General features: G+C 42.1%; 1 protein-coding gene across 1 annotated transcript in view; it reads right to left on the bottom strand.

The window, feature by feature from the left end:
* Window positions 1-12,601, bottom strand: part of LOC143934095 (sulfotransferase 2B1-like) — a 77,060-nt gene extending 64,459 nt beyond the window's left edge. Inside the window, exons 1-2 of the mRNA XM_077457408.1 lie at window positions 12,460-12,601; window positions 3,740-3,951 (exon numbers count right to left, since the gene is read on the bottom strand). Of these exons, the coding sequence (XP_077313534.1) occupies window positions 3,740-3,951; window positions 12,460-12,595 (348 nt within the window). The 5' untranslated portion in view covers window positions 12,596-12,601. The remainder of the gene's footprint in view (window positions 1-3,739; window positions 3,952-12,459) is intronic.
* Window positions 12,602-13,106: the final 505 nt, after the last annotated feature.

Raw genomic sequence — 13,106 nt, 5'->3', positions numbered from 1 at the left:
ATGCGTGTATTTTTCATGCAGGTTACTGGTATTAATTATGGGGTTTTTTTTGTCTATATGCGATTTTTTTATGCGATTTTACATACAATTTTGTCTGGGGTAGATGTTAATATGCTATATTTCTAATGCTGCGTACACACGACTGGACTTTCCAGCAGACTAGGTCCGACAGGATCAGTCCATCGGACAATCCGATCGTGTGCGGGCTAGTCCGACCATTTTTTATATATATAAAAAAAAATCAGACAGACCTAGAAATAGAACATGTTTCAAATCTGTCCGACGGACTAAATATTGGGAAAACCGTTAGTCTGTGTGCTAGTCTGACAGACCAAATACGACGCAAGGGCAGCTATTGGCTACTGGCTATTGAACGTCCTTGTTTAGTCCTGTTTACATCATCACATTTGAAACGAATGGACTTTTGAGCGGACTTAGTCCGGTCGTGTGTGGCCAAGTGCGTTCGTTCAGAAAGTCCGTCGGACCTCCGCCAAAAGTCCATCTGGATGACCGTCGGACTTAGTTCGTCGAAAATTTTGGTCGTGTGTATGCGGCATTAGTATATCAATATATATTTCTTAGTGAATATAACATTCAATTCTACCTAATTTTTCTCCGTGTCTTTCTATAGTTGTCCATTTCAAGTACACATACACAAACTTTTGATTTTTAAAAATACGGACACTTAGATAAATAAATAGACACAGACACATTTAAAGCTAGTGCATATATTTGTGATATTTGTTTATAATATTTAATGTTTTAGTAATTATATGCCTGTTTATGTACATTCAATTATGTATGAAATAGTATAAGAATTTTATATTTAGTAGCCATTTTCTGAATAATCTACATCTAGAAGCCACTTATATATATGAACCATACTCATTTTCAGTAATAGTTTTACTAATTAAGTCTCCATATTTATATATAGGCTACAGACATAAGACAACTTCTTGAATGAATTTGCATCCTTTGTTTAATACAAGTCTCTGATGTGTGGTCATTGGCATTTTCATGCTCTCATATTTTTATGTTATATAGTCACGCACATGTATGTTCATGCTCACATGCTTACTGTTCTTTACCTGGAGATATGCATGTTTATATGGACACGGATGTTCGTTTACCATTACATCATTCCATTTCACATTTTTCACCTTTTTTAATATTATTTTCATGGTAGTCTCTATAATACATATCCTCATTTTCACATTCTACACTATATAAATGTCCATATGGATATGTTTTACATCTAGTATTTTTATTCCAACACATATACACTTTGGTTCAATATCCAACATTAGGTATTTTTAATTTTTTGATTATATGCAATGGATGTTTCATTAAATTTTTAGGTCTTTGCAGAGAGCATCTTCCAAAAATATATATTTTACCATAATATTCATATATATTTTTATGCACATCCACTTTTACACATTTTTGTGTCTCTTTGTTTTTTATTTTTTAGAATACTTAGTGGTGCGCTCACATTTAACCACACATTTTAGCTATATCTTAATCAACCCACTTCACCTATCAACTAACTCTAATTAGATTAATTTATTCATAGGTTTGGGTCACATGTTTAATAGATATTGGTGTGTATATATTGCAGTTAATGTTTGTGGTTCTTTAGAAATATGTTATCATAATATTAAAGAAAATTTACTCTGTTAATACAAGATTTCTGTATGATTATACATGACACTGGTTTAACCAGGTATATGTCACTGAAAAGTACAGAAAAACTGATGCAGTACAGCTCTACACAGTCCTGCAAGTTCAGAAAAATATCCATTGATCTGCCAGAAATGCACTCAGCTAAGTCTTATTTAACACACACTTTGTTGATGGAGTGGTGTCAGACCCCCCCCCCCCCCCCCCCGCCCCCATGTCTTTTGCTAAACTACTCAAACTCTTCTCTTATCTTATTCTCTTATTCTCCACAACTATGGACTAACTATTCAGTGGTCCAAGACAAGAACTGGGAGGGAGATGACACCGAACAGTTCTGAATTTTTTATATGGCCAGCAGGTATTTTTTTTGCACTTATAGAACAGATATGACAACATGCTTCCAATGGTATATTGAATAGACCCAAAGGGAGCAAATAAGAGACGGAGACGTTTGTTGTTAAGCTTTACATATACTTTAAGCCATGCCAACTTTATATGCAGCATACATATATAGTTTGTATATAGCTCATCCCAGAACCCTGCACCCTGTATATAGCTCATCCCAGGACCCAGCATCCTGTATATAGCTCATCCCAGAACCCTGCACTCTGTACGCAGCGCATCCCAGAACCCTGCACTCTGTACGCAGCGCATCCCAGAACCCTGCACTCTGTACGCAGCGCATCCCAGAACCCTGCACTCTGTACGCAGCGCATCCCAGAACCCTGCACTCTGTACACAGTTCATCCCAGAACCCTGGACCCTGTATATAGCTCATCTCTGACCCTGGACCCTGTACATAGCTCATCCCAGAACCCTGTACTCTGTGCATAGCTCATTCCAGAACCCTGCACTCTGTACATAGCTCATCCCAGATCCCTGCACTCTGTACATAGCTCATCCCAGATCCTTGCACTCTGTACATAGCTCATCCCTCATCCCTGATCCCTGCACTCTGTACATAGCTCATCCCAGATCCCTGCACTCTGTGCATAGCTCATCCCAGATCCCTGCACTCTGTACATAGCTCACCCCAGATCCCTGCACTCTGTCCATAGCTCACCCCAGATCCCTGCATTCTGTACATAGCTCATAGAACCCTGCTCCTGGCCCCTCCTCTCTGTCCAGTGCCCCCATGGGAAGGAACTCATGCATGCTCACTCTTGAGCTCTGGTGCTGCATCTATTGACACAGACAATGGGACTCAGCCCAGTCCCCGTCACTGGCCTTGATTGACAGCAACAGGAGAAAATGGTTCCCGATGCTCCAGCAAAGCCAGTGACACATGGAAGTGAGGGTAGAGAAATTCTGCAGATGTGCACAGTGCTGGATCGAATGAGGTCTCAGGTAAGTAAAAGGGGGACTGAGAAAAAACTGATGTCTAAACTTTTGGTACCCTAATGCAAGGTAAAACATGTTTACGCTTTAGAACCACTTTAACTGTAGAATGATATAAAAATGGCACCATTGAACCACTTTTAATTTAAAGCTTAACTCCAGGTTTTCTTTCACTTTAAAAAGTTAATTTGGGCCAAACTGGTCCAAACTATTTAATTGTTTCCATTTACTAATAGATGTGATTCAAGTAAATAGCCATCACTATTTCTCTGAAAGCTATTGGATAGTATGTTCTTATCACGGTTCTCAAATTCTCTGTCCATTAGGGAATGTTGGTTTAAATTTCAAAGTAACAATTGTAAAACAGAGATGGAGGTCATCATCATTCACACAGCATTCAGTTGAATAAGTCTCATATGACAAGCATTTTTGCCATGAAAACACCCCCATCCACTGCCTTTTCAGCTTAAGGGGGATAATTTGGGGGGTAAAAGGCAGTTCAACCACAAGTATAAATGAGACATTAAAGTGCTTGTATTACCCATTTTAGCCAATAAAATTTACACCATTGCTTTTCCATTTTGCCATAGAAAATAAAAAAATAATATTGAATTTGCTGCCATAAACACCCCATACAAATTACATTTTATTTCATGACATCTCTTGTGTTGACTGAAACTATTTGGAAACCCAGAAAATACTTTGTATACAAAATGCTTACCTTAGCTTTTGAAGAAAAGAAAGACTTTGGAAAAAACTGTATGGGCAAATGAGAAGAGAATAATCGAGGGGATTGGTATTCATCCACTAGCTTTACTCCAGGGCCACAGACATCAAGCCAGGGGATTCTTATGTAGTTAGGGACTTTATGGCACCAGGAAATGTCACCATTACTGTGGATAAGACTCAGTATTTCCATCATCCAATTAGTACCTAAAAATAAATACAAAACAAAATAAATAGCTGTCAACATTATAGAATAATTGTGTACTGGGCTATTAAGCTGGTGTAGAATAGGGACAACTGAGCCTTTATGTTCCAAATTCTTTCCATGATTTCACAGAGACTGCCCCAAAATTGGTCCCTCGGACTTAAAGGCTACCTAAAAATCTCCATCCTCTTCTAGTAACAAACCACAAGACACCAAATATTCCAATGGTCTTCCTTTTCTCTACTTTACTTGTTCTGCAAGTGCAGAGGTGGCCCTTTTGGTAGAGGCATTTGCTTCATCATGTTTAATCTGCCACCCTGATGTCTGGTGATTCGATGAGGAGTACTGAGTGAATATTCAAAAAATAGCAACAGATGTGAAGTAACACAGAATGATTAAAGCAGAAGCAGGGAGACCCTTGCACTGTGTTCCTCGTATACAGATTCCTCTCCAGCAAGGAAAACAGCGAGCAGCAAAATAGTGACATATCAAAGTACACATTTTGTGAGATTTTCAGTCAGACACACACCGCCTTAGAATAAAAATGTACAGAAATGAGGCTGTAGACACTGGAGTGCCTAGGCACAGGAAGTGGACTGCCATTTTTAGGAGGATATGCTGGCATAAAGTACATTTTCAGGGTACTGTTTAGGCACAATATACATTTTCAGATGTTGTCTATGTAGCGCCAATGTACAGCATTTCTGCCCACCACTGCATGGACTGGACTGTACCAGAGGCTTTCATTGCCTCTGCAGCTGCCAACGCAAGTATTTCTCCCTCTCCTTGGCTGCCTGTCTATGAAGAGAGAGAGGGGACAGGACAGACAGGACTCTGTTAAGGCTGTTTACAGCCACACAGTGCCAGAGTAGAGCCTACCCACTCCCCTATGTTGCAGAAGGCACTTTGATTGCCTGCTAGGCAGCCTGGGAGGACAGAGGACTGCTGGGAACTGCCTAACAAATGTAATACCCAGAGACATCATCAGATTCATAGGGGATTGTCATCCTGTGCCTCTAGTCATTTTACTGGGTCAGTAGAATATTGTCATGGTGGATGCCTGAGCCAAAGCTGACATCGCCAGATCCAGACAGAGAATGAGAGGAGGAGTAATCCCAGATTGCTTGGTAGTGAAAGGTCATTGGTCACAAATTCCTGGCCACTGCTTAAAGGGACAGAGACACCTATTTTTAGGATACAGCTTGGCCACTTACACCCAGTATTGTGTTTTCTACTCAAGTCTGAGCACTCCAACACCTGAATTTTGGGCCCCTCTTCAGACTCCTCTTCAGACTCCTGTTGTTGACTTGTCTCAGATAGAGTAGCCCCCTCTGGGAATTAATCCAGCATTGCGACTTCCTCATCTTTCTGCTCCTGCTCCTCCACGGCTTGATCAATGACACGACGCAATGCACGCTCCATAAAGAAGGCATAAGGTTCGATGTTCATGATGGCGCCATGGCTGCGACTAACCAGTTTGGTGATCTCATCAAATGGCCGCAGAAGTCTGCATGTATTGCGCATGAGCAGCCACTGGTGCAGTGAAAAAAAAACAAGCTCCCCAGAACCTGTTCTGCCACAGAGTTCATACAGGTAGTCGTTAACTGCACGTTTCTGCTGGAGCAGCCTATCAAGCATATAGAAGGTTGAGTTCCATCGCGTCGAGCAATCACAAATGACGACTGACCGGCAAATTGTGTCGCCGCTGAATGTCGAGCCATGGCCGTGTAAGATCTTCTGAAATGGGCCGAGATTTTCCTTGCCTGCCACAAGATGTCCAGGACCCCAGGGTATTTGACAAGGAAACGCTGCATGACCAAGTTTAAGACGTGTGCCATGCATAGCACATGTGTAATTTTGCCCTGTTTCAATACGCTAAGCAGATTGGCACCATTGTCACACACCATTTTACCAACTGTAAAATTGAGTGGTGTTAGCCACTGATCTGCCTGTGAATGCAAAGCTGAAAGGAGTGCAGGGCCAGTGTGGCTCTTGGCTTCCAGGTACAACAGACGCAGCACAGCATGGCAACGTCTCACCTGGCATGCCGAATAGGTTTTGGTGATCTTGGGCGGCGCAGCGGAAGAGACGCTAGCAGCGGAAAAGGAGGAGTCAACTGAGTAGGAGAGGGAGGATGGAATAGGAGGAGGAGAAGAAGAGAAGAAGAGGCAGACCTGTATGCAATCTGTGGCGGTAAAACCAAATCTAAACGGGTGCCACAGGTTACATGCTTGAAGGCCGTCAGAAGGTTCACCCAGTGGGCAGTAAAAGTTATATAGCTTCCCTGCTCATGTTTGCTAGACCACGTGTCCGTGGTCAGATGTATCTTGGCACCGACACTGTGTGTCAGAGATACATTCACTTGCCGCTGAACATAGCCATATAGCTCTGGGATGCCCTTCTGTGAGAAATACTTGCTTCCTGCGACCTTCCATTGTGGTGTTCCAATGGCCACAAATTTTCAAAAGGCCTCAGAGTCCACCAGTTTATATGGCAGTAGTTGGTGGGCTATCAGTTCTGACAAGCCAGCCATCAACCGTTGGGCAAGAGGGTTATCCGGCATCATCATTTTTTTATGCTCAAACATTTGGCCTACGGAAGCCTGCCTTTTTCCAGAAAAACGTGAGGATGGCATGATGGAAGGTGGAGTGGAGGACAATTCTGAGGAGAGAGGAGAAGGAGAAGTAGAAGACGAAGCTGGATGGTGAGAGCCTGGAGTGTGGCTTTGTGGGTTCTGTTGCTCCCACCAGGCTCGGTGATGGCAGCTCATGTGCCTTCTTAAGGCGGTCATCCCTAGGTGAGTGTTGGGCTTACCATGACTTATGCGTTGACTGCAAACGCTGCAGATGGCAACACTATTGTCAGCAGCGGACACGTTAAAAAAAAGCCCACACTGCAGAGCCATGTGCCGGCGTCCTGGGAGCGCCAGATGTGACCATACATGGTTGATGCCTCGCTCTTGATACATTAGCAGTCTGGTTTGTCCCTCCTGTGTAATCTAAGTTTCGCCTGCTTCTCCTCCCTATCTGCTGTTCCATATATCCCTCTGAACTCCCCTCCTCTTCCTCTCTTGTGGGCACCCACGTGACATCACTAGGCACGTCATCATCGACGTCACCTTCCCCACCTCTATAATTAGAGATCTCGGAGTAGGCAGCAACACTGGGGACCAACCTCCTTGGGCTGATCTGGGTACTTTCGTCAGACTGCTGAGTGGAGGTTGTTGCTACCTCCTTTTCTTGGTCCAATGCCAAGAATGGCTGCGCATCCGCAATGTCTTGTGAAAGATCGGAAAATAATTCATGTGACTCAAGCGGAGGGTATATGGTGGTGGTGGTGTTGGTGGTAGTGTCTTTGGGGGTGCACACAGCAGAGAGTGAAGAGAGTGCAGATCGAGAGGATGAGGAGGGTGCAGAAGAGTAAGGCTGAGTGAGCCACTCAGCCAAGTCAGGTGCGTCCTTTGACGTAATCGAACACCCCTTCTGCAATTTGCCACTTTTGCTCAAGCCTGTTGTTCCTGCCCTACCCCTACCACCCCTGTGGAAGGGCCTGCCTCTTTCTCTGCCTGTCATTTTTTAAATGACCCTGTGACAAAAGCCTCTAGAGAAGTGCAGTATATGTGGAAGAAGGTATATAACACCCCGCTTCAATCTGTCGTTTTGGGGGGCCACTGGTCTAGCACACCAGTTATAATACTTTTTTCTAATTGCGTTTGTCACTCTTTGTAGTATCGCTGCAAAACCGCTCAGCAGTCAATGCTGCACAGTGGAAATGCACTATACTATGCTTTCTATATTTGAAATTATTTTATACATCTATTACACCCCTATATACTGCACACCAAATAGTACAGCTATACCAGTCCTTAAAAGGACCTTTGTGGACCTAGTAGTAGCTAGCTAGTAGCTAGTGAATTGAAGACTGTCCCTGCTCCAAAAACCAAACTGTCCCTCCCTACACTGAGAAATGACAGCTGCAGAATTGGTCAGCAGCACTGCATGCAGTGCACTATAATATGCTTTCTATATTTGAAAGAAAATATATTATACGTGTATTACAACCCTATATACTGTACACCTATACCAGTCCTTAAAAGGACCTTTGTGGACCTAGTAGCTAGTGAATTGCAGACTGTCCCTGCTTCGAACACCAAACTGTCCCTCCCTACACTGAGAAAAGACAGCTGCAGAATCAGTCAGCACTCAGCAGCACAGCAGTGCACTATAATATGCTTTCTATATTTGAAAGTATATTATAAGTGTATTACAACCTTATATACATACTGTTCACCTATACCAGTCCTTAAAAGGACTTTTGTGGACCTAATAGTAATAGCTAGTGATTAGACCAGTGTTTCTCAATTCCAGTCCTCATGGCCCACTAACAGGTCATGTTTTCAGGATTTCCCTCAGATGAAACAGCTGGGGTAATTACTAAGGCAGTGAAACTGATCAAATCACCTGTGCAAAATAATGGAAAGCCTGAAAACATGACCTGTTAGTGGGCCAGGAGGACTGGAATTGAGAAACACTGGATTAGACTGACTGTCCCTGCTCCACACAGTGTCCTTTCCCTACACTGACAAAAGACAGAATGTAAAATGGCCGCCAGATCAGGTCTATTTATAAAGGTAGGGGATATGTCCATGTGCTGAAATTTCTCAATTGGCTGTCCTGTACCACATGATGGATGTGTCATGGGTCAAAGTTCTTCACAATGTAAACAAATATGTCCGCCGCGAACAGTGCCAGAAGTCCGCCAGTTTGGCGAATCGCAAACTAGCAAAGTTTGCCGCGAACCGACCGCCGGGCGAACCGCAAGGCCATCTCTACTGCTGGCCATATCAGAAATTTAGAACTGTCCTGTGTCATCTCCCTCACAGTTCTGGTTTTGGACCACTGAATAGTTAGTCCATACGTTGTGGAGAATAAGATAAGGGAAGAGTTTGAGTAGTTTAACAAAAGACATCTGGGGAGGGCTGACACCACTCCATCAACAAAGTGTGTGTTGTCGGCACAAAATAAGACTTAGCTGAGTGCATTTCTGGCAGATGATCAATGGATATTTTTCTGAACTTGCAGGATTGTGTAGAGATGTACTGCATCAGTTTTTCTGTACTTTTCAGTGACATATATCTGGTTAAACCAGTGTAATTTATAATCATACAGAAATCTTGTATTAACAGAATCAAATTCTCTTTAACTGCGATGTAAAATTGCTTAAAAGGGGCCTTCTCTTACAAAAGTATACATTTTGTTTCATATTGTTCTTTTATATAAGTCGGTTCTTTTATATAAGTCTTTTATATGTTTGTTTTTTAATGTATATGTTTTTTCCAAGCAAACAAAATGCACAAAAATATAAAAGATTACAAGTAAAGAATGCTAAGGAGAGAACCAAGAACGAATTGTGCTTAAAGTGTTACTAAACCTACAACAGTAAAAATCAGTCTGTATTTGCAGTAAAGCATGCTTGTTATACTCGCTGCAGAATCTAAGGAGTTAATCCTCTGCATTGTGTATAAAGGCTGTTTTATCCTGTCTTCTCTGGTCCTCCCCTACTTCCACTGTCCCCAATCAATCTCTTGATAAGTCAGAGCCTTTGGAGTCAGTCTGCACATGCTCAGTTTGGTGTGTATTGCTAGAGAGTTTTTTTTTTCGTTCTTGGAAGAGTGCATGTGATCAACACAGGGCCAATCAGCATAGTTAAGACAGATGGTAGTTTTGCATAGAGTAGCCCTGATCCTCTTCTTCTTGGGTCCCCTGCTGGTGCTCCTGGCTCCTCCCCCCTCCCCACTGTGATGAGTGCCCACCATCGCAAGCCACTTACTTACATTTGCGTAGACATAAAGCCGTGCGCTTTATGTCTATTGACACAGAGCATGGTTCAGGCTGCCCCCTGCTCTCTGCTCAATGGCTCCTGTGGCTGTCTCTGAGCCAATGAGGAGGATGAAAGCCACTGTATACAGCGTTTACAGAGCTGGCACAAGATGGGGCTCAGGTAAGTATATGGGGGGGGGGGGCTTAGGGGGTGAACTGAACTCAGAAGGTTTTTTACCTTAGTGCAGAGAATGCATTAAGATTAAAAAAAGAAATTTCAGCACTCAGAACCACTTTAAAAGTCTAAAGAAAACAAAAATGCACACCAGGATAAATAGGTTAATTAACAACTTGAAGACAAAGTCTTTTCTGGCACTTTTTGTTTAAATTTAAATCAGTATTTTTTACTAGAAAATTACTTAGAACCCCCAAGCATTATATATTTTTTTAGCAGAGACCCTAGGGAATAAAATGGCGATCTTTGCAATTTTTTTTTATGTAAAACGGTATTTGCACAACATTTTTTTTTTTTTTTTTGTGGGAAAAAATACATTTTACATTCATTGTATTAAAAAAATAAAAAAACCACAATATATATATATATATACCCCAATTTTTTGTATAATGTAAAAGATGACGTTACACTGAGTAAACAAATACATAACATGTCACACTTTAAAATGGCTTTTGCAATGTTTTAAATGTCTACCTGTTTAGAGTTACAGAGGAGGTCTAGCACTTGAACTATTGCTCTCGCTTTAACGTTCGCGGTGATACCTCACATGTGTGGTGCGAACAACATTTACATATGCGTTTATTCATTTTTCTTTATTTTTTCACGATTCATAGTACAAGGAATATAAACATCCCTTGTATTACAAATAAGGATGACCCCAAATCTCTTCTTCGGCAGGAACGGCACTCAAGAGAAAGCCAGCCGTTGAAAAAAATAATACCATAATCCTGGTAAACCACTTGCAATCCACAACGTATATACGTATGTATTGCACTCAGCAAGTGATTAAAAATAAAAAATTATAACTATTTTAATTTGAACCTTACAGTTAAATGAGTAAGTTCCTTAGGGCTTGTTTACACTAGCAGTTGGGGAGCAGTAAAAACAGGTTGTTAAGCCATGTTTTTACTACCCCCAACCATTCCACTTAAGCTGCAAAGGCAGTCAGAAGGGGAATATGTATGGTGTAACTGCAGTTCTTTCCTTTGCAGCCATGGCAAAATCTATACTTCTGTAGCATGCAATGGGCAGTACTGCCATGGAACACTACCCATTCAAGCAAAAAGTTGGTGGTGCGGCATTTACAGGGTTAAAACAGGAGGTGAGTATGTGACATATCGTCTCCTCAGATGAGAACTTTTTTTAAAAAGGACAATATTTAAGATTGTTCTTGATACTGCTTTGCAAATCATTTATGGCACCAAGTTTATCATTCCTTCCTGAATGGGGGGAGGGGAACTTGAAGGAAGCCTTTCCTGAGGCTGGGTTCACAATATCGCCGCATGCGGCTCACAGTAGGGGTCCGGTGCATCTGGTTCACTATTTCAGGTCCGATTTCAGCCCAAATTTTGGGCTGAATTCGGACATGAAACAGAACAAAAGACGCACAGGGCTCCTGTGCAAATTAGCGCTGGAGCCACAGCAGAGAAATGTAGAGCGCCGGTCAAAATATCCTGCTATTGTGAATCGGATGTGGGGAATCTGTATACAATTCACAATAGTGTGAACCCAGCCTGAGAGAAAAATGTAAATTGCTCTTGCTCATTTCTCATTCTGGAAAGATATGCTGGCCATACACCTATAGATTATCTATGGTTAGATGGAAAAAGTGGGAGATTCCTCCATCCACACAGTTTACAACATGGAGAAATCTGTTGCACTTTTTCCATCTAACCATAAAAAATCTGCAGATAATCTATAGGTATATGGCCAGCTTAAGACGATAAGATATTTTCACTTTTCTTTGCGTTTCCTAGTAAGTATGCATACATGATTAAGAAATTACTAAACCAAGTGGGTCAGTATAATAGCCAGGCAACTAGCATTTTCAGAAGAACCACAATATGGGTCATTTGTTAAAGCTATAGGGGCAATGCCACACTCTATTGCCACTGGCAATCACATACTAGTAACAGGATCGCTTTAGTTTAGAGCAATGTTTCTCAACTCCAGTCCTCGAGGACCCCCAACAGGTCAGTTTTTAGGATCTCCCTCAGTTGAAACAGCTGTGGTAATTACTAAGGCAGGGAAACTTATCAAATCACCTGTGCAAAAATAATGGAGAGCCTGAGAACATGACCTGTTGGGGGTACTTTAGGACTGGAGTTGAGAAACCTTGCTTTAGGAGGACATATGAAGGCAGCAAAACTCTTACCTGCTTGCATATGTCGCTCCCTGGTTGGCTGGAGTAGCGAGGCAATGCTTTCTTGCCATCCACATAGGTTTTGCAATGTTTCCAACACCAATGGAGTGACAATTTGCTGCTGAAGCTGATGAGGGAGCTTCACTTACAAAGTCTGGACAACCCTCACTGTTTACCATGGATGGAGAGATCTGTTAGATTATTTTTGGTTAGCACACAGGTTGAATGGAAATAATATACCCAGCTAACCTGGCAAACAATAGTTTACCGAAACTCCTCTACAATGGAAACATAGGATAAGATAAGACCTTACCTGATCTGGGAAAGGTAACAATATAGACATCATCATCCAGAACTTGAAATTCATTCTCCAGATACTCAAGTCTTTCTTTTGAGTAAATCACTGAAGCAAAGTTAATCCCTTTGTGTTGGAAATATTCTGTATCCATCAGCACAACTCTTCAAAACAATAAAAAAACAAGCAAAGGATGCACACAAATGTCCTGATGCAAATAAGCAGTCAATTTTTTTCAAGCAGGGCAAACATTAGCTACAATTTCTTTTCAAATGAAAAGCTGAGTCCATCCCATCCCCCACCCCATGTCATACTGACTGACTACCCCACTTCTTTACAGTGACTGTCAAAGTCTTAAGTGACAAGGAAAATACTGAGTATACCAAATAGAGGTACACAGTTAATTGTCAGCAGTGGAAGTTCAAAAGAATGAAAAAAAAAAAACTAGGATGTTAACCTGTTCCCGCCCGCCCTATAGCCGAATGACGGCCGTAGAGCGGGTGCTTTCGTCTAGGTGGCCGTCCCTGGACGTCCTTGTGTTTACTTCCGCAATGCGCACCACCGCGGGCACGCATCGGGGAAGTTTTGTGTTCCCCGTGTCTCCCAGAGACAGGCAAACACAGATCGCCGTGAACGGCCAATAAAAGCGGCCGTTTACAGCGCGA

This window comes from Lithobates pipiens, unplaced genomic scaffold (assembly GCF_037356315.1).
Source record: "Lithobates pipiens isolate NorthernLeopardFrog02 unplaced genomic scaffold, aLitPip1_a1.2 Scaffold_27, whole genome shotgun sequence".
NCBI lineage: Eukaryota > Metazoa > Chordata > Amphibia > Anura > Ranidae > Lithobates > Lithobates pipiens.
Note: the sequence above shows the minus strand (reverse complement) of the source record. Positions and strands in the feature narration are given on the sequence as shown.